At 33.5% G+C, this 25,562-nt stretch overlaps 6 protein-coding genes across 6 annotated transcripts; 2 read left to right on the top strand and 4 right to left on the bottom strand.

Moving 5' to 3' along the window:
- Nucleotides 1-622: 622 nt before the first annotated feature.
- On the bottom strand, nt 623-3,900 carry LOC129907033 (uncharacterized). The gene is made up of 2 exons (XM_055983072.1): nt 3,774-3,900; nt 623-1,596 (listed from the first exon to the last, which is right to left on the bottom strand). Exons 1-2 carry the CDS (start codon nt 3,775-3,777, stop codon nt 743-745), a joined length of 858 nt encoding a protein of 285 aa, XP_055839047.1. The 5' UTR covers nt 3,778-3,900; the 3' UTR covers nt 623-742.
- A 3,848-nt stretch (nt 3,901-7,748) lies between these two features.
- Nucleotides 7,749-8,735, bottom strand: LOC129912022 (uncharacterized). The gene is made up of 2 exons (XM_055990106.1): nt 8,732-8,735; nt 7,749-8,617 (listed from the first exon to the last, which is right to left on the bottom strand). The coding sequence occupies exons 1-2, from the start codon at nt 8,733-8,735 to the stop codon at nt 7,749-7,751; spliced, it is 873 nt and encodes a 290-aa protein (XP_055846081.1).
- Nucleotides 8,736-10,147: 1,412 nt separating this feature from the next.
- LOC129905756 (uncharacterized) lies at nt 10,148-11,260 on the bottom strand. Its single transcript, XM_055981316.1, has 2 exons — nt 11,150-11,260; nt 10,148-11,082 (listed from the first exon to the last, which is right to left on the bottom strand). Exons 1-2 carry the CDS (start codon nt 11,160-11,162, stop codon nt 10,220-10,222), a joined length of 876 nt encoding a protein of 291 aa, XP_055837291.1. The 5' UTR covers nt 11,163-11,260; the 3' UTR covers nt 10,148-10,219.
- A 2,856-nt stretch (nt 11,261-14,116) lies between these two features.
- On the bottom strand, nt 14,117-15,116 carry LOC129905913 (uncharacterized). Its single transcript, XM_055981543.1, has 2 exons — nt 15,063-15,116; nt 14,117-14,996 (listed from the first exon to the last, which is right to left on the bottom strand). Exons 1-2 carry the CDS (start codon nt 15,073-15,075, stop codon nt 14,134-14,136), a joined length of 876 nt encoding a protein of 291 aa, XP_055837518.1. The 5' UTR covers nt 15,076-15,116; the 3' UTR covers nt 14,117-14,133.
- A 3,514-nt stretch (nt 15,117-18,630) lies between these two features.
- LOC129912011 (uncharacterized) lies at nt 18,631-19,559 on the top strand. Its single transcript, XM_055990095.1, has 2 exons — nt 18,631-18,634; nt 18,694-19,559. The coding sequence occupies exons 1-2, from the start codon at nt 18,631-18,633 to the stop codon at nt 19,557-19,559; spliced, it is 870 nt and encodes a 289-aa protein (XP_055846070.1).
- Nucleotides 19,560-24,029: 4,470 nt separating this feature from the next.
- Nucleotides 24,030-25,269, top strand: LOC129921410 (uncharacterized). The gene is made up of 2 exons (XM_056003219.1): nt 24,030-24,182; nt 24,250-25,269. Exons 1-2 carry the CDS (start codon nt 24,179-24,181, stop codon nt 25,188-25,190), a joined length of 945 nt encoding a protein of 314 aa, XP_055859194.1. The 5' UTR covers nt 24,030-24,178; the 3' UTR covers nt 25,191-25,269.
- Nucleotides 25,270-25,562: the final 293 nt, after the last annotated feature.

Here is a 25,562-nt window from a genome sequence, read left to right as displayed (position 1 = left end):
TTTTGAAAAAAAATTAAAAAAATGGTGCAGTAAAAAAAAAGTTGCACTATTCTGTGCTAATCTTTCGAACCACTCAGATTTGAAAAAAAAAAAAAAAAATAGTCAGTGCTCATCGATTTTCATACATACCTGCCAAACTTTCTAAACGACTTAACCCTTTTATACCCAACGAAAAGATAATTCTGTCTCTGACAAATGACAAAGAATAATGTAAACACCATAAACTTTTCGCAAATCCTTAAATCTTTTTTTGAACAGCTTCTGCTCATTTTTTTAAATAAATTATCTTTTATACTTTTATAACCACGTGACTCAATACCAGTGTTTTTATGTCCATAAAAAGTATATCTAATCTTAAAAATTATATTTATCTTCTACTCCCTGTGCATGTTATAACTCATCAACTAGAAACCAGTCTAAAAAAAAACAAAAGCTTATATGAAAAAAGATAATTTTATTTATTCTATAATAAATTAAATACATAGTTCAAGAGTCAAATTTAATAAAAATTGTTATCTTCTGCACGAACTCAAGTTGACTTATAAATTAAAGTCACTTCAACTTGAGTCAAGTGTAGTTGAAAAAAATTATCAAAAGTATTGCAAATATTAAAAAAACACTATTTTATATAAAAAAAAACATTAATTTTATTAATTAAATAAACTGGTTTAAAAATTTACACATCTTTTTACTCCTTAATATCTCCACAACTCAACTTCATCTCTCCACTTTACATTATAATCTAATTTCTGACCAAAACTTCATAGTCATGAATTCGGACCTCCTGACCACCGAAAGGAATATACAAGCAATGGTGAGATGGTTGAATCTTTCCAGGTGTCAAACTTCCACAATGATGTCCACGTCCAATGTACAATGGCTCACCATCAGAAGTACGCCCACAAATAACAGCTCCAGGTGCAACACTTTCACCTGAACCATGCATCCATCCGTATCCATAACCAGTCAATAGCTCAAAGTCATATTTGACATGTTCTTGTCCACCCCATGCAACATAGGCACATCCCTTGCTAGGCACAACTTTGGCAGGTAACAAATCGCCCTCATGGTAAGCACGTCCAACATAGATGGCGTCACCATCGGCATCTTGACCAGCATGAACTGTTCCGGGAACAACATAGCTTCCCGAGGCGGAAACCCATGTTTCTGGTTGAACCAAAACTTCGTAGTGGTCTAATTTGTGCTCCCGTCCACCGTATGGAATGTACAGGCAACCGTGAGAAGGATGCACCTTACCGGGGGTAAGACTGCCTTCCCAATGACCACGGCCAATGTAGAGTGGTTCACCGCATGAGGTTGGTCCAACAGTGACGGCATGTGGAGGTACTGAACCACAGCTTGATGGCAACCAAACGTAATGGGTTCCTGTTAGGACCTCAACGTCGTGCTTGTTGATTTCTTCACCTCCCCAGGCAACATAGGCCTGACTTTTGTTTGGTACTACTTTGGCTGGCAAAAGATCACCATTGTGGTAGGCACGACCTACAAAGATCGCATCACCATCACTGTCATGACCGGCTTGGACGGCCATTGGAGGTACTCCAGAGTAAACATTTGTTGGGACCCAGTTGGCACCTGGAAATAAAAAAAAAGCAAAAATTAAAAAATTGTTATTTACTTTAACGTTAAGTTTGTCGTTAAATATAAATGTTTCGTTGAATTTCGTTGAAATTTCACCCTCCTCAAAACTCCCATATGTAAACAAACTGTCTCAAAATGTGTTTCCAACTTAAATCTTCCATTTTGTAAACAGATTCTAAGGGTGCAAACAGAATTCCTAATCTAGAGATGGGCAAACGACAAAAATCAATCGATAACAATCGATATATTCCAAAATGCATGCAACTGTTTTGAAACTTTTGAAATCAGTAAAATTCAAGTTGGAAAGTGGTTTAGGTTGTATTGTAAGTACTGCAATCAATATAGGAAATCATAAAAAAGTGGAGGGCTTGACATATTTAAGCTTTCTGAGTCATCATCAATCATAAACAATATTGAAAAATCGATAAACAAAAAATTGTTATTCAATTAAAATATCCGTATACCTGTCCTGATAAATTTTTGTTATCGCAAGTTCTAAGAAAACAAACTTATCGATATAGAAAATAACAAATTGGTCGACGTGATAATGATAATGTTTTTATTTTTTTTTTATTGTTTTATCAGTTTCTAATCAACGAAAATAAGTTAAATTACTTTGTTTGTATCAATTTATCTACTATTTTTTTGTTGCTATTAATAAACAAAATGGATTATTATTTATAAATTTATTTATTTAATCACGTTTAAATGCAATGGGCAATGCCGATATGACAGTATGACACCTGCTGTGCAACAATTATCTACTTTTTTTTTTTTTTGGATTATTACAGGTTTTCCTAGAACTTTATTCTACTTTTAGCTTTATGATTTAAAACAAACTTTGGATTTTGTTGATAAGATAAAATATAAAATACTATTTGCTAAAACAAACAAAACTACTTATTCACTTTTTTGATCGCAACGAGTTCATGGAAGAGATAACCTATAAAAATGTAAGTCAACCTATTTTTAGATTTTTTCAACCATCAAAGTGTGTCAGTTTTCATTTGAAAACAGTAATTTCACTGCATTTGCAAGTGAATAAGAAATTATATCTTCCAGTCTTGTTACCTGACTGTTCGATAAATCTAAAAAAATAAATATCGGTGAAAGCGTCTTGCTGGTCCGCTGGTTACAAGCCATTCAACATTACATTAAATTGATCTTGGTGCCCTTTAGAGGAAAGCGTCAGAAAATAAAAAATTTATGAAAAAAAAAAAATGTATTTCACATAAAATTGTTATGTGATGTTCATTCTAGATTCTACTGCTACATCATACATCACAAAACAATGTCATATTTTCTAGATTTTTAATAAAAATGACCCACCTAGGTACACTGGACCCCTTAATAGAAATCGTAGAATCAAACAGAATAAGAAGTTTTTGTAAATACTATTCTTAGTTTGTCTGGCAGCACCGACAAGCAACTTCAAGCCATTATTTGTAATTTGACAGGTCAAAAATTTGACATTTCATAAAGTAGACCCCATACTATTTTTTTTTTTAAATTTTTTGACAAAACACTAGGTATACAAAAATTAAAGAAAGCAGTTAATGTATGCAAGTTCAGTTTTTTCGGAATTAAAACTTAAATTATAAATAAACCCAAAACGGCATACATAGCACTCGGTTAAAATGGCATACCAAGTGTGACAAAAATTATAAAACTAATAAATTTGATATTTCGAAAATGAAGTATTCCGAAAAAGGTCGAAGAAGCACAAAAAAATTAAAGTTGGTAATTATCATAAAATTGCAAACAACTTATGACATTTTGATTGATTTGAAAATCAACACATGAACAATTTTTTAGTTTTATAATAAATTTTCCAAAAATGCATTAAAAGAACACAACAAATTAAAAAGAAACACTTTTTTTCGAAGAAAACATTTATAATTATTCTTAAGAATTACTTTTTATCTGAAACTACTTGGTATGTGTATGTATATGAACTTAGAGCTTATTTTTCAAGATTGAGATTCTTTGCTAAGGACTTTCAACCCTCAAATAATAAATTGTACACTGGTACAGGATCTTGTTTTCTGTTTCCTGCGCTTAATATCGAATGTGTCACTCAGTGTATTTTTTCGGTAAGGATTAGTTACTTTTTTTATAACAACTAATTTTTAACACTTTTTAAAAAATTATAGAACTTTCACTATACTTACTCATTTTAATTTGTTATAATTTATAGTTTTTTTAAGAACTAAATGAATAAATAAATATTCAACGAATATGAATCCGTTACTTAATGAGAAAAGACGAAGACTAAAATTATTGTCATAATACCTGTTGGTTTTATTTAACCAAAGAAGTGATAACTCTGATAACAATACAAATGTAAAAAGTGTTCGAGTATATTCTACACTGTGACAGGTTGTATACCTTACCTATTTTTGTTATTTTGTACCTTGTACATTATGTGAAGAGCAAAAATATAGCCGGTGACAAATAAAACTTTTTTATCTTATCAACAAAAAAAAAAAAAAACTCCTCAGTTATGTGATAAAGGTTGTTTTTTTTTTTTTTCTATTTTAATAATTTGCCATAGACATACACGTAAGTCATACCCTTACCAAGAAACTGTCATAATAGTTGTTATCGATAAATTTATTTAGACATAGTATAATTTTGTAAAAAAGTACGTAGGTTCTGTAATTTTATTACCTGATTTTATTCCGAGAATTGATAGTATGATTAAAAATATGGCCAATCAATTTTCTAAAAGGCTTAAAGGAAATTTTTTTATTTATTTAAATTTAGATTTCCATTTTGACATTGTAATCGATTTTATGAGAAATCGATAGATTACACAAAAATGACCGATGGTGGATCTTATTTACAAGTAGGTATGTAGGCACTTATGTATTTGTTTACTTATTTTTTCGTGGTAAAAGTTTAAAAGGGGATTTTTATAGTTAATCTCTAAAAGTTGATAAGTTTTGTTTTTATTTTTATTTTCGATTTATCAAAAGGAAACGTATTTTATTTTATTATCTTAACTCAAGGTCTACTTAAAATGTCTATTTCAAAGAATTTGAGTTGTTTGTTGAAATTAATGAATTGGCACGTAATAATATTTGTCTTTTCACGTGGAGTTTCAGACAGAAAATCTGTTGCGCCAATTATTCAGTTAGACGATCACTGCTCTGTTGTAAAGAACACTTATTATAATTACGCATTTTGGATTACCAGACCACACATTGCCATTTACTAAACCCGAAACGAAGAATTTACCTCTCTTGTAGTTGAGGAATAACCATTTAATGTGTTTTAGAAATAATTAATATTTAAAAAAATGTAATATAAACAATTTCTAAAATCATCTTCAGTTTTAAAAAAAGTGGATTGTTTTTTTTTTGGTTCCAAAACTATCAATCAGTTGGCTATAAAACGCTGATTATAGCTTCAATTTTTCTATTTGATGATTCACCAGCCCGACTGGGGATTTTTTTAGGAAATAACGCTACCACGCTTGGTTTAAGATAGTAATCTATATTGTGGATTATCTTCTTTCGTAATTTGACAATTTTTCGCATTGACTTAACCATGAAATATGAGACTCATCGTTGAACATAATTTTTTTCGTTTTTAATAAAACAGCCTGTTAAACCTTCTGAGCAAAATACCTAGCTATTATTTGCAGGTACTGGTATGATATGAAGCGTTGTATGAATTGTTTTCATGATATTAAATATTTACAGTTTAACCGAATTTTTAAGGAAAACAGTTCAAAACTATTTATAATTTATCGATATTTTGTAAGAAAATATTGAAAATTAAGTTGTGTCGGGTTAGTATTAAGATAGCGTCTTGAAACTTGGAGAATATTTTTTTGTATTTTTTTGAAACTTTTGAGCATGTAGTGAAAGGAGAATGGTAATTTTGGCCCTGAGACCAATAACGATGAGTCATATCTCATTGGAAAGGTATTTTTGCGTAGGTCAATTGTTTATATGGCGCCAAGACTCAATTCGCTGTGGGAAAAAAGTTATAGCCATATTTATGTAAAACACAGTAAAAATAGGTAATAGACGGAGAGGCGACCGCCGAATTACTTAGCTCATACGGATAGAGTGTAAAATTGGTGTCAAATGAGAGATAAGTTTATAAAGAAAATGAAAAAAATAGGGTTACCGCTTTTAAAATGGGAACTTCTATGTGGCAACCCTGAAATAATGGTATATTGCATATCTTTGTAGTATGATCAAATAAGACCATTTTTGAAATGCCAAACGAAAACTTAAATAGTGAAAAAATTAATAAAATAATATAAGAAATGTTGGCCTACAAATATGGCAACCCTATTAACGTTAAAAAAAAAAAACAAAAATCAAAAAAAAACAAAAAATATTTTTTGAACCACAGAGTACAATTTTGTTTCTACTAAAAAGGTAAAGTCTATACCAATCTTTAGCTGACAAATAGACGAGTTAGTACTCGGCAACCCTACACAAATATTAAGAAAAACAATTTTTTTTTACAAAAATGTATGGAATAGTTAAATTAAAAAGATAACATATGATGTCACACATTTTGACTGTTAAATAATATTTTTAGTATGTATTTCTTAGCATTTGAAGTTCCCATTTTAAAAGCGGTAACCCTATTATTTCATTTTCTTTATCAACTTATCTCTCATTTGACACCAATTTTACACTCTATCCGTATGAGCTAAGTAACTCGGCGGTCCCCTCTCCGTCTATTACCTATTTTTACTGTGTTTTACATATATGGCTATAACTTTTTTCCCACAGCGAATTGAGTCTTGGCGCCATATAAACAATTGATCTACGCCAAAATACCTTTCCAATGAGATATGACTCATCATTATTGGTCTCAGGGCCAGCTCCCATACAAAAATTACCATTGTCCTTTACAAACACATTTTAGAAATTTTGATTTTTTTTGTATTTTGAAAGCTAAATTTTGAGCCAACTTGCATTTACATTTTATATTTTGAATATTTCCAAAAGTGTTGAGATACAAAATTGGGTCCTACGCCAAAAAAAAACTACAATTGCTGTCAGAAAAAAAAATAAATAAAATAAAAACCGTATTTTTTCAAAATTAATCCACTCTCCGAGCAAACCGGAAACGCATTTTTTATTCAAAATTTCCCATAGGATCTACAAAATTGATTTTGCACTACAAATGAGCATTTAACTTGCTACAATTTCAGAGATCAGTTTTTCTTTGATTCCTCCATAAAGGATCCACCAAAGTAAGGGATGTAATAATTTAAACTTAGCAAGTTCTCTTGTAGGATAATTTTATGGGTTTTCGATTTAAAGCCACAGCTTATCTGGTTCTAAGGTTTCGAACATTCTACTCAGACTATGAACTCTTCGAAGTATCCAAGTGGTAATAGTAAAGCTGACCTTAAAGTACGATTGCGGATTTGAATTCTTACTTCTGTCAACTCATTAAAAAAGCACTTCGTTGTGTTCGTCCTTTTATTTTACAAATATGTCCCACTTTTATAATTTATTTATAATTTCAAATCCAATAAAATCGTAGGTCTCCAAAATGTTTACTACATTTTTACATTTGTTTCGTTAGCTAGATACACAGAAACAACAAACTTTTGAATTCGTTCTAAGAACGCATAAGGCTATTAAACTGCATACTCACTTTTTGGTTAAACCTACCTCCACTTCCAAAATTTGTGGGCCCTCGGTCTAATAGCATAAAAGTTGATGAAGACTCAAAAACTCTTTCATTGGCAGGAAAACAAGACGGAAGATTGCAAAAAATTGCTAAAAGTATGTGATTATTTTTATTGAATGAAAGAAAACTATAACTGTTAGAACCAATAAAAAGTATGCTACAGTGTTTTTTGTTTTTCCACTTAAAAAAGTATATTTACAGGAAAATGTATTCCATCTGTTACACAGACCAGTTTGAAAAACATTTACCTACAATTTGGAATTTTTAATGGGATGTTTTTCTTTTGTAGCATAAAACCATTAAAAATCATGAAAGAAACTATACAAACTTTTCGTAAAGCTGTACAACTTTGTTTACTAATTAAAATTAAACTTTCATCCCAAATATGCATCGAAAAAACGAATATTTTCTAAAATGTGAGATCTCAGTAATCAAATTTTTATTAATAATTTTTATTTGGTACTTATTGGTAATTAATTTCTCTTAACAAGCATTTCGTAGTCCTTTATCTTGACCTCCTTCCCACCATAAGCAATATATAGTCGATATTCTCCAGGGTGAACTTTCCCTGGAGTCAACGATCCATGATGATAACCACGTCCAACATACACCTTCTCACCATTTCGTGTGTGTCCAGTTGATACAGCTCCAATGGGAATATTATTTCCTGAATGTACACCACCAACCCAACTGTAACCATCACCAACCAATACCTCAAACTCATCTTTGAATATATCATGACCATCATGACTAACATAAACACTTCCCGCATCGGGAACAAACTTGGCTGGAAGGTTCTCACCTTCATGGTAAGCTCGACCAACATAGATTGTAGATTTATTGGTATCGTGCCCGGCAACAACTGCATTCGGCGGAACGTGATGTAAAGTTCCCGGCACCCAAACATGTGATGGTTCGCGAATCAACACCTCATAAGATTCCAAACGTTGTTCATCTCCACCAAAGGGAATATACAAGCAATGATGGGTGGGATGAATTTTACCGACCGTCTCACTTCCTTCCCACATGCCACGTCCAACATAGAGCGGCTCTCCATCGACAGTGTTACCTGCACGGACAGCATTTTGTGGAATGGTGTCGATAGGGCAACTTATAAATCTATAGTCCTCGCCAACTAGGATTTCATAGTGAGTCTTTGTGATTTCACGACCACCCCAGCTGACATAAGCACAACGTTTGTTGGGCACCACTTTGGCTGGCAAATTGTCACCTTCGTGAAAGGCACGACCAACATAGATTGATGAACCATCAGCATCGTATCCTCCGAGGACAGCAAATGGGGGAATTGGTGAGTCTGGTGTTGAGTGAATCCAATGGTGTTCTGTAATAGGAAACAAAAATAGAATGTGACTTCAGTTTCAGAACTTGTTTATCACTTAAAAGAATGTTGACCAATTGAAAATATTTGTGAGTGTTTTTGAAGTTTTTTACTTACCCATTTTTTGTTTGAGTTTTAAGGCTTTCTTATTTTTATCAGTCCTTGAAACCTTTTTATTGTATAACCTTAACGGTGTCTGGCGAATAACTATAAAATTCATTCAAAATGAAGCTAGATATAAAGCTAAAATTTTGAACATTATACAAGTGAAGAAATACGCTGATAAGCCCAGAGATAGCTGATTGTTTACCTATTTGAATGACAAATCAAAGAATGGATGAGCAAAAATGTGAACACGACTCATTAAGGTATGATTATTTACATTTGAAGGCAAAGTTATAGATAAAAACTTGAATAATTTTTTTTTGAGAATTGATATCGAAACTTTAAAATAACTCATCATAAGTCTTTAGACTTTGATGGAAAGCTATAAGATAAGACGAACCTAAATTTCCAAGAAGTCAGTCAAAAAACGCAATGAAAGAGTTTGTCAACTTGGCAACACCCAATTATCACAATTTTTTCTTTAAGTTGTGATTATTTAACTTTACAATAAATTGCTAGAAACCAATCTGAATCGCTATGTTGGCATATGAGTATGTCACTATGTCGCTAGATTATACTTTTCTAAAGGTTTTTCGTATGTTGAACTTGAATCCGAAGTCAGAAAAATTCTATCACATCACGTTCTTGAGATATTACCGTTAGAAAATTAAAAATATTATTTTTAACAGTTTTTGAGGTTATGTCCTTTTGCGTGATAATTTGTTATAATTAAATTTGTGGCGGTTGCTCAAAGAACTTAACTTCTTCTTTCAAAATCTGTTTAAATCTTTTTAATATCTCTTTTCCTCTCTGAGAAATCCTTAGTTGAATTCAACATGTTTGGTGCATATTCTCTATGCAAAAAAATCTTATGTTCGTTTGGGTTTCATGGCAAATCTCAAAAATTTCCTCACCTATAAACTTACCAAAAAACTTAAAGGAATGCAAATAGAATATTATGTCAAAATTTGAAAGTGATCATGAAAACCATTAGAAAAGTAAACTCTCACTTTTATAAAAAAAACTTTTTGATTAGTGAAATCGAATAGGGCAGAAAAAATGAACGGACTTAAATTTGAATATCTGAACATTTAAAAATGATATCAGTTTAATTGAAACGCAGTTAAAAAAAAAATATATTTCTTCTAAAAATATGAGGGAGAGTACGTAAAAGTACGTTTTTTTCATAACTAATTAAGCTCGCAAAAACGAATAGCTCGATAAAAGATTTTAAAAAAGCTTTTTTCTTACTAACCCCAAGGGTCTTACCCCAAGGAACATTCCTGCATCAAAAAATCTGGAGTGCAAGACACTTCGAGTAGTGTCGTGTTCAAACGACCCGTGTCTTTCCTATGGGCCCTTTTTCAAAAATTCGAACTATCGATGTCTTCATTTAAATTAAGTAAGTAAAACCAATTAACTTTTATTCTTTTTTATTTATTTATAAAATATAATTATTATCTATAGAAACTAAGGAAAGGAAATAAGTAAGGTTTTTATTTATCTCTTGGCAAGCACTTCGTATTCCTTCAGCTTGACTTCCTTTCCACCATATGGTATAAAGAGGCGGTATACTCCAGGATGAACTTTCCCCGGAGTTTGTGAACCATGGTGATAGCCACGTCCCACGTAAACCTTCTGACCGTCCAAAGTGTGTCCGGTTGCTACAGCTCCCATTGGAATATTTTCTCCCGAATGTACACCATACACCCAAGTATAACCTTCACCAACCAAATATTCAAACTCAGTTTTGTATATGTCTTTTCCATCCCGACTGACGTAAACACTTCCCGTATCAGGAATAATCTTAGCTGGAAGAGTCTCCCCTTCATGATGAGCACGACCCACATAGATTGTGTGACCTTTTTCTTCCCCAGCTACAACTGCATTTGGTGGAACTTGTTCAATAGTTCCAGGCACCCAAACGTGTGTTGGTTCACGAATAAGGACCTCATAAGTTTCTAATTTTTCTTCTTCTCCATCAAAAGGAATAAACAAGCAAGTATTGGGAGGATGAATTTTACCAACTGTCTCGTTTCCTTCCCAAATGCCACGTCCAATGTAGAGAGGTTCTCCATCAGCGCTGTTGCCAGTCCGGACAGAATTAAGAGGTATACTATTAAGAGAGGGTTTAATAAATCTGTAGTTCTCGCCAACTAGAATTTCATAGTCGGTCTTTCTTATTTCACGACCTCCCCAACTGATATAAGCACAGTTTTTACTGGGAACGACTTTGGCTGGAAAATTAGAACCTTCGTGGAAGGCACGACCAACATAGATTGGTGAACCGTCAAGATCTTTTCCACCGACAACAGCCAAAGGAGGAACTGCTGAGTCTGATGTCGAAGAAATCCATTTGTGCACTAAAAAAAATTATAACAAAGGTCTGATTAAAACCTTTTATCTTTGAAAGATTGCTGCTTTTCTTACCTATTTTGTTCATTTTGCTAAGTGTTTTTAGTTTCCCCTCACTTTCTTATTATCAATTCTGAAAGCCTCTTATTCTGTAACCTCTTCAACCGATGTCTAACGTATAACTATGAAATTAATCGAAAAACTCTTCGATATAAAGCTAAAAGTCTGTACATTTTTATCATTGAAATGAGCTGATAAGCTCAGCGATATGATTTTCTATTTTATTATTTATTTCTTTAGCTGATTTGAGGTGTTATTGATATTTGAAGGCCAATTTAGATGCCAAGCCAAAATTGGAATTATTTTCGTGAATTTATTATCGGAACCACAAAGTCATATTTTTGTTTAAGGGAACGACATTTCTGAGAAATGCTTTTTGCTTTAAACGATAACGAAAAAAAGAAATGGAGTTCTTTGAAATGACGTAACAAGTTTTTGCTTTTTTTTAAAGAAATTTGAGGTGTTTCCTGATCAGCCGCCTCTATTAACAATATGCGTAATAGTAGTTATTTTAATAGCCATTTGGTCTGTGTTCCGATCGAATTTCATGTATTGAAGCAGGGTTGTAAAAAAATCATTTTCTTAATGCGTTTTTTAATAAAAATTAAAAAAAATTGAAAAAAAATTATTACAACTGAAAAATATTTGCATTAAAAAAAAATATTTACTGCACATTAAAAAAATTTGATGAAAAAAAAATGTTATTGCAACTGAAAAATATTTGGATTGAATATAAAATTTTTATTGTAAATAATATTTTGCATTAAAAATTTTTTTTTTTAATTCAATGCAATATTTAGTATCGAACTTAATATAAGGCCAAATTCTAAGAAATTTGACGAATAGAAAAAAAAATATTCAATGCACACATTTTGCATTGACTTTTTTTTCAATGTAGAAAATTTTGTATATGCAATACATTTTTTTAATGCAAAATATTTTTATTTACAATACAAATTTTATTTTCAATGCAAATATTTTTCAGTTGCAAGAACATTTTTTTTTTTAATGCAATTTTTTTATATGCAAATATGAAACATTTTTTTAATACAAATATTTTTCAGTTGCAATACAATTTTTTATGTTGCAATATTTTTTTTAATGCAAAAATTCGAAGAAACACGTTTGTTCATTTCAAAAAAGTAATAGAATATGTATGTTTTCTGTATCAAAATGTTTATCAATTGAAAGATTGTAAATCGTCAATTGAACTTTATTCATGTTTTTTTAATTAATTTTGTTGAGTATTTATGTTTCCCTTCACTATGGCATGTGCGTTTTATCATTGAAATGAGCTGATAAGTATGGAGATATGATTTTTTTTGTTTGTTGTTAATTTGTTGGCTAATGAAATTTGGTTGGCAAACTTAATTGGAATCAATTTTGTGAATCACCTAAAAGAAGTTTTTGAGTTGACAAAACTAGATCAATTACATCCGTTTGGCCCGTTCACCCTCCAGTTTTATGTTTTATGTGTAAATAAATTTTATGTTGTAAATAATAATAATAATAATAATATTTATGCAAGTTGGGGTTCTTGCCATAAAGAGTGTCACGTTATTTCTCAAGGAAAACAATGAAATATTTTGGAGCTTCTCAAGAAAAAAAAAAATTAGCTTCTGAAAAAGCCAACTAAAGCTTTTAGAATCAGCCCAACTTATAACAACACATCTCATTATAGGACAACTCATCATGAGAAAAGTCATCACAAACACAGGGGTCGATTAGAACGAATTCATTTTTAGATTATTTAATTAAAATGTTCTTCTCTTAGGAAGGAACAATTTTTGGTGGTTCTTCTTGTAACATAAAAAATAATTTTTCTCGATGAAATGTTGCCTGTGTTGAATTATGATGATTTATCCTAAAATAAGTTTCGCAGTGTTTGCAAGAGTTCATTTGCTAAAGTTCTAATAGTTCACATGGATAAGGGAAAATTGTTGAACAGAATTCATTACAAGTGAAATGAAAGTTTTTCGGGTTCGAACTTAATTTCAGGACTGATTTATTCAATTAGAAAATAAGTTTTACACATCAAGAACGCGGAAAAAAAAAAACTACCAACTAAAAACAAGCGGATTCCACATTAAATTAAGCAGATTTCTGCATGTTTTTTTGTCAAGATGACTTCCGTCTTAAATTAAGTGGACATATCACCTTAATTTTTTGGATGCCTCAAGTTAATAGAAATCCACTTAATTTAAGCGGGAAATCTATAGTGTGGAAACAATTTAAATAAATAATATTCTATATTTAGTCAAAATACTTGAATTTGTATTTTTATTGCTTGAAAAAATTTTATTGTGCTCTCTTGTGTGCTTCGAAATAAGCAAAATTATAAAGAGCATAATACTTCTCTCTTATCTAATCATTGATTTCTAACAAAAATAAATACGAGGGGGTTCCTATTTTTAATTTTATTTATTAATCATGGTCACTAAAATTAAACTTTGTAAATAAGAATCGAAAATATTCTAATCTTCTTAATCTTAGTAGCCTAAAATATTTTCTTAGGTGAAACGGTGTTTTTTGTTTGTTTATGAAACAGGAAAAAATTCTAATCCTATAAATGGTACCTTCGTCTGTGAGTTTTAAGATATGTTTACCATACGAATTAAAAAAGTCTTTACATTTCTTAAAGTGAAAGGGTGTTTTTTTATTGGTGAAGAAATAATGCATTGCAAAGTTAAAGTTTGAAAAATTATACGCTATCAAAATCTAGCAATCAAGTTATACCTATTTGGAATTGGCACGAAGAATCTAAATTCCATAAGAATATCATGTGTGAAAGGATGTTTTTTTTTTTTGTTCTAGGTGATAGGGTGTTTTTCCGAGCACGGAATAAATTGTCTAGTGGATTGGATATCTTTCAATTGACCAAGTGATACTTGCCATTATATTAAGTAAAACTAAATAAGTTGGTTTTGTTGTTTTTATTTATTCATGTATTTAAATTTATTATTTATTTTTTAAAGCTACTTATAAGTTACAGTATTTATTTATCTCCTAGTAAGCACTTCAAAATCCTTCATTTTGACTTCCTTTCCACCATATGGTATAAAGAGCTTCGGATAACCAGGATGAACTTTTCCTGGAGTCAATGAGCCATGATAATGGCCTCGTCCCACATAAACTTTTTCACCATCCTGAGTGTGCCCAGTCCATACAGCTCCCGGTGGAATGTCAAAACCTTCCACGATACCATAAACCCAAGTATAACCCATTCCTACCAAATATTCGAATTCACTTTTGTACACATCATGGCCACCCCGACTAACGTAAACACTTCCTGTAGCAGGTATAATTTTAGCTGGAAGAGTCTCCCCTTCATGGTGTGCACGACCCACATAGATTATGTGATTTTGTTCCTCGCCACCAATAACTGCAAATGGTGGAACATGATCTAAAGTTCCAGGCACCCAAACGTGTTTTTCTTCACGAATTAAGACCTCAAAAGTTTCCAAAGTTTCTTCTTCTCCATTAAAGGGAATAAATAAGCACCGATTGGGTGGATGAATTTTACCAACTGTCTCATTTCCTTCCCAAATACCACGTCCAATATAGAGTGGGTCCCCTTCAACTGTGCTGCCAACTCGAACTGCATTTATGGGGATTGTGTTAATGACGGGTTTAATAAATACGTATTCCTCGCCAACTAGAACTTCATAGTCAGTCTTTTGTATTTCACGACCTCCCCAGCTGACATAAGCACAGTTTTTACTGGGAACGACTTTTGCTGGTAAATTAATACCTTCGTGGAAAGCACGACCAACATAGATTGGTGAACCATCAAGATCTTGTCCTCCGAGGACAGCAAAGGGAGGAATGGGTGAGTCGGATGAAGAAAAAATCCATTTGTCCACTAAAAAATAAGAAATTAATCAGTTAAAAGGGTCTTGGTTTGGTCATAAATTAATGTCTTCTTAACCTGTTTTGTGCATTTTATCGAGTTCTAAAGTTTCTGTTATCGGGTTACAGTGTCTAACGTGCAACTACGAAATGAATGCAAGAAACTGATCGATATAAAGCTAGAAATCAGTGTCTTACCAACTCATTGAAATGAGCTGATAAGTTCAGCGATAGTCGATAGATATTATTTAAGTTGATTGTTGTCTTATTTGTTATTCATTTTATCAGCTAAATGACTTTTATTGAAATTTGAATCTAAATTTGGTTTTCGTAAATCAATATCGGAACCGCAAAGCCACTTTCCAAGAAAAGCGATGGTTCTAACAAATAATAATTAAAGATAAGTGATTTTGGTGTGACTGAAACGAAAAAAAAATTTAAGGTACAATTTTATGTTAAATTAGCTCAGAGTTTGTACCTAGAACATTTTTCTTTGTCTTAAAACTTTTAACCCTATTTTTGTGAAGATATTTGTATTTAATATTAAAACTTGATTTTTTTCTTTAATGTTTATTGTTTTCAACTTTGAAAGGCTATCTTTTGTGCTTTGAAATAAAAAAATTATAATAAACATAATTCTAAAAATCTTATCAAATATTTTATCTCTAATTTATATAATAAAAATAACTTAAGGTTTGAGTTATCAAATTGAGGGGATTTTCAATTTTATTTGACTTATTAATCATGGTCACTAAAATTAAACTTTGTAAGACGGAACCGACAATATTCAAACTCCACTTAATATTTATAAAATTATAGGTTTATATTGATTGGATATTAATACTATGTAATAAACTCAAAAAGTCAGAGGCGCAGGTACTTTGAGGGCACTTTTTACAACTCTTTCTTTTTAAAATAATGTACTTTGTCTGTGGATATAGACATGACGGTGGTCGTTATTTAAAAAAAATTGGAATTTGCATGCTCCCAAGGGCTTATATGGTTGGAAATAAATTTAAAAAAAAATTCACCAAATTCAAAAATTAAACCGTGCCGAAAAGTGGTTGAAGTTTCTTATGGGAATAACATGGGGTTTCGGACCTCCTTCAATCAATTTTAAATTCCAGCCAAACTATTTGTTCCAAAAATTTGAAACTTTGCAGACTTAAACCTTATAGTTTTAGTTGTTGACAGGGCAGAAAAAATCGAATGCCCTGTTCGATTACACTAGTCAAAAATTTTTTTTAAATAAATCAGAGTATATTTTTCTTACGAATTTTTGTTCGAATCCGAAGAAAAATTCTATCACATCACGTTTTTGAGATATTACCATGCCAAAACATCAGAAAAATAGTGTTTTGGACGTTCAAAATTCAATATTTTAATATTTTTCGCCAATATTACTGTCATTTACGGAAAATTCGATCTTAAAAATCTTATAAATATTTTCTTAAACAAAAGTATAGTTTTTCCACACAATCTTAAATAAAAGGTTTTAATCCTGATAATTGCATTCCAAACTTTTCAAAAATTAAAAATTTTTCGGTAACTTTTTTGACTGAAAAATAGGCTATTATTTCAAATTAAATTCGTCAAAAATCCTAATATTAAAAGTTTTTGCTCAAAAAATCATTTAAATTAGATAGAAAACATAACAAAGTAATTTTTAACCAAGTTTTGTTAAAATCCAACCATTTTTGTAAAAGATAAAAATAAAAAAAAATCGTATTTTTGGATTTTTCTCAATAATGTTAGGTTATATGTATAAAAATATGATTTAATTAAAGGTTGTAGACATTTTTACTATTTAAAACTTTTGCATTTAACTTTTTTCGATATGAGGTCTACTTTTGACAGAAATCGTTAAAAACCACGATTTTTGACACACACCCCTCTTTCCCACCCACCTACCCCCTTTCCCCCAATTTTTTATTTAATTATTGGTACTGGTCTTTTACTGCATAGAATATTTTGTATGTTTCTTTGACTAAACAATATACAGTTCATCAAATGCATCAGGTAAATTAATGAAGTAGCCTTCTCTGATGATAGTTCTTTGAGCTTCTGACTTTTCATTGTAGCAAGCAACCAGAATTTTCATAGTTCGGAATCTTAAGCAAAAATAGTTAAATAAGATTTTGCCCAATTTGTGAAAATGTTTTAACCTGCTGATTTCTATCTTTATTTAAATTTTATTTTTAGTGCGAATCGGAAATATCAGGTGACGTTGAACCTTTAGGGGTTTTAATAATTCCAAGGTTATAAAATGGTGTAGGTTAATTGGAAGCTCTGTCCTAAAAAGATTTTTATATCAAAAGTCGATTGATTTTTTTCTTGTAAAGTCAGTGGTTTCTGTAGTAATTACGCCGGTATCGGAATCTTTTACAGTTTTTTACCGTATTACTGATTTTTCCACCTGTTCGCTTAAGGCATATTAATTGTAATTTTGATACTTCATTTGTTCAAGAAATCGAATAGTTTCCACGACATTTTGAATAGCTATTGTTAGGGATAGAAATGTGGAGTGTGTGAGTATGTATTTATATTGTAAGAACAGAAATGGTCCAAGATTTGAGCCCTGAGCAACTCCAATTCTGATACACTTTACCGTTAATTTGTAAATTTGTAAACTATTTAAGTAAAATCTAGTTTATAGAGTTATTCGGCAGGTCTTCAATTCAAACGTTGCTGATTTTTTTCTTGGCATTGAGGAATTATTCGAAGGTAACTTAAGAGCCGTCGAAGTTATTGTCGCTGCAATAGTTCTTGAGCTTTCAGCGTATCAACTCTTCTTGAAGTTTACTTAAGCTGTTAAAAAAGGAAATTAACCTGTTCTTGGAAATAACGTACCTTGCACTTTTTTTAGGCATAACGATTTTTCCTTTTTTTCGTGAAATATTTTTGTTGTTGAAGCAGTTATTAGTAATCCTTTATGTACTCCTCAGGTTCAACCTGTTACTGAATTTCTTGCAACATTGGAATATTTAGTGCTAAAGAAGCAATGTGTTTTGTACTAATCTAGTGTGACACCCTAATGACAATATTCCTCACTTATCTAGATAGTGCTCAAAATGCTGTCAATATAATTTAAACTAATGTACTAAAACTGATAAATTGTAATCTACAAGCATAACATGAAGCACGTTGTTAAACTCATGGTCACTTGATGTGCCTGCTTCAATATTGTAATCAGCTTGCACGAGTAGAACCTCTTCAAAACCAAAACAAAAACATATACATATAAAAACGTTTAAGTATCTAATAGAATTCTTTAAAAATTGCGTAACAATCAGACGACGCACGTTTTTTGAAAAAAAAAAGTTTTTGATTTGGAACTCCACAACGTTTACGTACAAAAATCAAAAATTTTTTTACAATTTTTTTTTAATCAAGATTTCTCTTGGATTTCCTAGAACTCCCAAAAATATATTTATCAGTAAGACTTAGCCAAAAATTATCGTTATCAGTTGTTTGTTCTATTGATTGCGGGGGTTTTATTTTTTATATCGCGTACAATTCTATATAAATTATTAGTCGTTCATCAAAGCTCTTCAAAGCAGCACCAAAAGTTATATCGTGATCGATAAAACGCTTAGGAGTTACGAAATAGTGAAAAAAATTATTACGTTTCAGAAAAAATCTAAGATATGAGTAAGAATAAAAGAGATGGTTCCTCAACAAGTTACTGATCCACTTCATTCTATTTTTAGAGCATCATTGGATTGCCCCCACTTCAAGCCGTCCAATTCCAGCGAACGCTGTTGTAGCAGGATACGAAGCTGACCGTTCGCCAATCTACGTTGGCCGTGCTTACCATGAAGACCAATATCTTCTAGCCAAAGTTATTCCCAGTAAAAACTGTGCTTACGTTAGCGTAGAAGGTTGTGAAATCGCCAAGACCGATTATGAAATTCTAGCTGGTGAAAACTATAGATGGTTCGAATGTTTTGTTGGTACAATGCCTCGAATTGCTATGCAATTTGGTTGCATGCCCGACGGCGAACCACTCTACATTGGACGTGGTCATTTGGATGGCAGTTTGGTAGTTGGTAAATTTGATTTTGCCAATCGACTTTTGTACATTCCCTTCAACGGTGAAGAACGATCAATAGAATGCTGTGAAATTTTAACCTGTTTCTCGCCACCTCGTTGGGTAGCTGAGTCTGTAAAAAATATTCCGAAAGATGCAGTTGTTGGTGGTCAAATATCGAGTAAATTAAATGTTTATGTTGGACGAGCTTTTAACGAGGGTGAACTTTTGCCAGCAAAAATATTACCTAAAGCTGGAGGGGCTTATGTGTGTGTAGCTGGTAAAGATGTTTTTACGATGAATTTTGAATTCTTAACGGGGGATGGTTATAGTTGGGTTGCAGCTAAACATTATTATGAATTGCCGCTGGGTGCTGTGTCAAGTGGAAGAACTAAGGATGGGGAATTGGTTTATATAGGACGTGGACATACTAATGGGGAACCATGTGTAGGGAAAATATATCCAACTGAATATGCATTATATGTTCCATATGGTGGAAAAGAAGTTAGAATTAGGGATTATGATGTGCTTGTTAGAAACAAATAGGTTTGGTAAATGAATTGAATAATTGTATTTAGAATTAAGGAAAAATAAGAAATTTAAGATAAAAATAAGTTATAAATAAAATATAAAGAAATTTAAAATATTATATTGTTTATTATTTTTTTTTAATTTTTCGACAAAAGGACAATATAAACTATTATTTTACGTTATTTTGAATTCAAATTGTGTTTTTTGAGTAGCTGTTAGTTGCAAAGCAATGTAAAGTACTGTTTTTAAATTCACACTTTTCATTTCATTTGAAATGTGGTGTTCCGATTCCAAATGGTTTCGGAACAATAAATTGCTGGAACATTTTTCAACAAAACAGACTCACCAAATCCAAAAACTAACTTTTAAATAATTTAAAAAATTACATAATCGAAATACGCTTATTTAAGTACAAAATGGAATTTATCAGAAAAACATAAGGAGAGGTTTTTCTTAAAGGACAAAGATTTGCTTGTTGGAGGTGAATGTTTTAAAGTAGAAAATAATGAATCAAATGGTGAAAATAATATTATTGAAACTTCAGAAAGACAAACTGTCTCAGGGAGACAATAAAAGGATTTTAATAGCTGTGGCGAAAAAAAAACTCTGTATGCTAGTTACTCTATGCACCCCATGACTGAGTGGTAATCATATTGGAGCAGAGGAAATTAAAGAGGTCACAACCCTTTTTGCAGAAGAAAATACACGACTGGGTTGCTCGTACTTGCTCTAATGTTAAAAGTTCCTTGGAGTATTGAAGCTTTTTAAGAAATAAAAAAAAAATATCATAAACATAAAATTTGGTTTAAAGCTATAAAAGCATCTCTATTAATAATTTTGTCCTTCACAAAAATCATGCCATTTAATTTATGTGTAACACAGAATTATTAGAAAAAAATGTTTAAAAATCGTTAGAGCCGTTTTTTTGAAGTGAAAACTTCTTTAGTATCGTAGTGATTTGAAACAAGATGAAACGAAAACGCGACACGACTTCAACTTGTTCTAACTTTTTTGTTTTAATAGATTGATGAATGAAATTTGTACTGTAGATAGGTAATTAAATAAATTATAATTGTACAAAATTTCAATTAATTTCATATTCAAAATTCGGAGATAACGGTAAAAAGATGTTCTTTTCCAACACACGTTATATCTTTTGACCTAGTGCACATACAAATTTGTTTTAACTTTAATACGCATGCTGATAACATAACCTTTTATTTGATATATCACACATAACGTTACGTGCTATACAAGTTACACAATCTTAAATTGAAAAAAATTTAAAAATACCTCAAAACACCTGTGGAGATCTGTTGGCGATGACCAGCTACCAGTGTAGGAAGTACCGTAATCTCAGTCTGGAAATTCGACATGGTTGACTTTAAAAAATTCTAACTTCTCTTGTAGACATCTTTAAAATAAGATTTATACATCATTATACAAGGTGAAACAATAAGCTTTCACATGGTATAAAATTTTGTATAGGGTGTTAAACAAAAAAATTGATTTAATAGCATGAGAACATAAAAAGAAATGTTTTTTTTTGCTTTTGGGATGAAATTTCATCGAGTTTAAAAGAATTCTAGCTCTTTTTGTAGATGTCTCATAGGTCTGATCGATATATATATTTTGAGCTAAGACAATAAGCTTTCAGATGGTATTAAATTTTGTATAGGTTGTTAGGGAAAAAATGCATTTAATAGCGTGAGAAGGTAAAAATCCGTGTTTTTTTCGCTTTTTTTTATGGAAATTGATCGAGTTCAAAAAATTCTAGCTCTTTTTGTAGATAGACCATAGACCTGATCGATATATATATTTTGAGCTAAGACAAAAAGCTTTCAGATGATATAAAATTTATATAGGTTGTCATATAAAAACATGGCTTTGAAGGTGATAGAATAAAAATAGGTACATTTTTTCTATTTTTTTTTTCAAGAAAAATGATTATTTAAGGTTTCACTTCTACCACGTGTAAATTGCACACATGATTTTTTTTTTTTTTTAATTTTTTTTTTGTATACAAATTTTCAAAAAAAGAAACGACATGAAATATTAATCGACAAAGTTTAATGTAATTCATTAATCTTTGTTCAAAAAATTGATTTTTAAAAAAAAACTTTTTTTTTTAAACTAAAAACAATTTTTTTAAAATTTGTTTCTTAATTTTAATATACAAGCTAATACTGTCAGGGACACGTCCGGCACATGTCCGAGAAATGTTCGAGACATGAGCGGGACATGTCCGGGCCACGTCCGGGACACGTGCGGGACATGTCCGGGACACGTCCGGGACATGTCCGGGACACGTCCGGGACATGTCCGGGACACGTCCGGGACATGTCCGGGACATGTCTGGGACATGTCCGGGACACGTCCTGGACATGTCCGGGACACGTCCGCGACACGTCCGGGAAATGTCCGGGACATGTCTGGGACACGTCCGGGACATGTCCGGGACATGTCCGGGACACGTCTGGGACACGTCCGGGACACGTCCGGGATATGTCCGGGACACGTCCGGGACATGTCAGGGACACGTCCGGGACATGTCCGGGACACGTCCGGGACACGTCCGGGACACGTCCGGGACATGTCCGGGACATGTGCTGGACATGTCCGGGACATGTCCTGGACATGTCCGGGACACGTCCGGGACACGTCCGGGACACGTCCGGGACATGTCCGGGACACAACCGGGACGTGTCCGGGACACAACCGGGACATGTCCGGGACACGTCCGGGACATGTCCGGGACACGTCCGGGACACGTCCGGGATATGTCCGGAACACGTCCGGGACATGTCCGGGACATGTCCGGGACACGTCCGGGACATGTCCGGGACACGTCCGGGACATGTCCGGGACACGTCCTGGACATGTCCGGGACACGTCCTGGACATGTCCGGGACACGTCCTGGACATGTCCGGGACACGTCCTGGACATGTCCGGGACACGTCCTGGACATGTCCGGGACACGTCCTGGACATGTCCGGGACACGTCCTGGACATGTCCGGGACACGTCCGGGACACGTCCGGGACATGTCCGGGACATGTCCGGGACATGTCCGGGACATGTCCGGGACATGTCCGGGACACGTCCGGGACATGTCCGGGACACGTCCGGGACATGTCCGGGACACGTCCGGGACACGTCCGGAACATGTCCGGGACATGTCCGGGACATGTCCGGGACATGTCCGGGACACGTCCGGGACATGTCCGGGACACGTCCGGGACATGTCCGGGACACGTCCGGGACACGTCCGGAACATGTCCGGGACATGTCCGGGAAACGTCGGGGTCATGTCCGAAACACGTCCGGGATATGTCTGGGACATGTCCGGGATATGTCCGAGACACCGGGACACGTCCATTACATGTCCGGGACATGTCTGGGACATGTCCGGGACATGTCCGGGACATGTCTGGGACACGTCCGGGACATGTCCGGGACATGTCTGGGACACGTCCGGGACATGTCCGGGACACGTCCGGGACATTTCCGGGACACGTCCGGGACATGTCCGGGACATGTCCGGGACATATCCGGGACATGTCCGGGACATGTCCGGGACATGTCCGGGACATGTCCGGGACATGTCTGGGACACGTCCGGGACATGTCCGGGACACGTCCGGGACATTTCCGGGACACGTCCGTAACACGTCCGGGACACGTCCGGGACATGTCCGGGACATGTTCGGGACACGTCCGGGAACATGTCCGGGACACTTCCGGGACATGTGCGGGACATGTCCGAAACATGTCCGAGTCAATGAGGTCTAAGTACGCACCAAAAAAACAGTGGGATTGAGTGTCCATTTTGGCTGTAAACCAGTGTAATCAATGATTCCTTCTATTTTTAGCTTATTCCTTTTTAATAATCCTTTTTTTTAAGTTTTCATTTCAATGGAAAATCTTATTTCCTGCAAAAATTGTCTTGGGTAAAATTTTAAAAACTTCTCGGTTTCTGAGTTATACAGAAAATATTAAAAATGTATGTGACTCATTACATGTTACGTCACTCGTAGTGCATGAATACAAAATTGAGAACTATGTGAAAAAATTCTGACGTATTTTTCCAATTTTAAGTTCATATCTCATAAAACCAATTACTCAACATATTTTTGTATAGTCAAAACTGTTATCAAAAACTAGAAAACACTTCATAAACACAAAATAATTTATCAACTTTAAAATTTTAAATTACAACTTCCAATCATATTTCAGTTTGATAAAAATAAAATATTTGCACATTGATATCGAATACATTATAAATTTCTTGTTATTTTACAAAGCCAATGCAACTTACTTAGATTGATTTGTTCTAGGTATTTTCTATAAATCACATTCTTATTTTTAACAAACAGTCGGTACTTTACCAGCGAAAAATAAAACCAAAACAAACTTGTTATCATTGATATCATCAATTATTTCCTCTTATCAGCTTTTTCGTATTGCGAATAATACCTGAGCTGAATTTTCCTTTTATAATCGATCACTCCTCAAATCAACTTTAGTCAGAAAGAACAGTTATTGCAGGAAACATAATCCTCAAACATTGAAGGCTGATTCAGTTGATTTAAAATAAAGCTCCAAGAAATCGAATAAAATAAATAAAAATTAAAAATGGGTAAGAAAAAGGATACATTTTGACCAAAAGTGAAAAAAAAACTAAAGCCATTATCCTTCAATTTTAGATCACAAATGGGTTCACTTAGCTGCCTACTCTCAAGTTCCACCTTTTGCTGTTGTCGGAGGACACGATTGTGATGGTACACCAATTTATGTTGGCCGTGCTTACCACGAAGGGGACAATCTACCAGCAAAAGTGGTTCCAAGTAAAAATAACGCCTACGTCTGCTGGGGTGGTCGCGAGATTACAAAGACTCACTATGAAGTCCTTACTGGCAACCACTATCGATGGATTCCATGTGCTGCCGGTTCAGTGCCACCAAATGCGGTTCTCGCCGGAAACACGGTCACTGGTGAGCCTCTCTACATTGGACGTGGCCATTGGCAAGGAAGTTTGACAGTTGGCAAGATTCATCCTTCCCACCATTGTCTGTACATTCCCTTTGGAGGAGCTGAACATCGTTTAGACTGTTACGAAGTTTTAACCTACGAAATGTCACATCACGGACATCATCCTCATCATCCATCAGCTCCAATAATTGCAGTTTGTCCACCGGCACTTTTTCCATCAGTTCACACTTGGTTACCAGCGTCGTTGACAAGTATGCCACCAGGAGCAGTTGTTGGTGGTCATGATACAGATGGCTCTACAATCTACGTTGGTCGAGCACACCATGATGGTGAACATCTGCCATGTAAAGTAGTTCCCGGCAAACAAAGTGCTTATGTTAGTTGGGGTGGCAAGGATATATTCAAGAGTAATTTTGAGGTCTTAACTGGTCATGGCTATCATTGGATAACTGGACATCATCATGGTGAAATTCCAGCTGCAGCTGTGTCAACTGGACGGACTCGCAATGGCGAGCCAGTTTATGTGGGACGTGGTCATCATCATGGATCGTTGACTCCTGGCAAGGTGCATCCTTATGAATATTGTGTTTATATTGCATATGGGGGCAAGGAAATCAAACTTAAAACTTATGAAATTCTTGTAAAGAGCTTTTAATAGTGTATAATAAGATGTTTAGTTAAATGTTAGGAAACCAAAATGAAATTATAGAATAAAAAGAATTTATATAAACAAATTTTGTGTTTAGTTTTACTCAAAGTTGTTATATATTTGTTTAGGTTACGTATTCTTTTTTAATTGTAATACTTGAGTTATCAGTTTGTACTTAACATTCTGAGGTAACAAATATGAATTATACTATTCACCAAGAATTTTTAAACCTTCCGAAGAAGGCTTGAAAAGCAATCTCACAATTTATATAATACCAATTGTTAACAGAAAGACGTTTCACGGGCCTCCTGTAATTTGAATACAAAACTGTCTCCAAAGGTTTCCAAAATTTCGCTTCTTGAAAACTATCCTCAATTT

This window comes from Episyrphus balteatus, chromosome 1, assembly GCF_945859705.1.
Source record: "Episyrphus balteatus chromosome 1, idEpiBalt1.1, whole genome shotgun sequence".
Classification (NCBI taxonomy): Eukaryota; Metazoa; Arthropoda; class Insecta; order Diptera; family Syrphidae; genus Episyrphus; species Episyrphus balteatus.
This window is presented reverse-complemented; position numbering and strand designations above follow the sequence as displayed.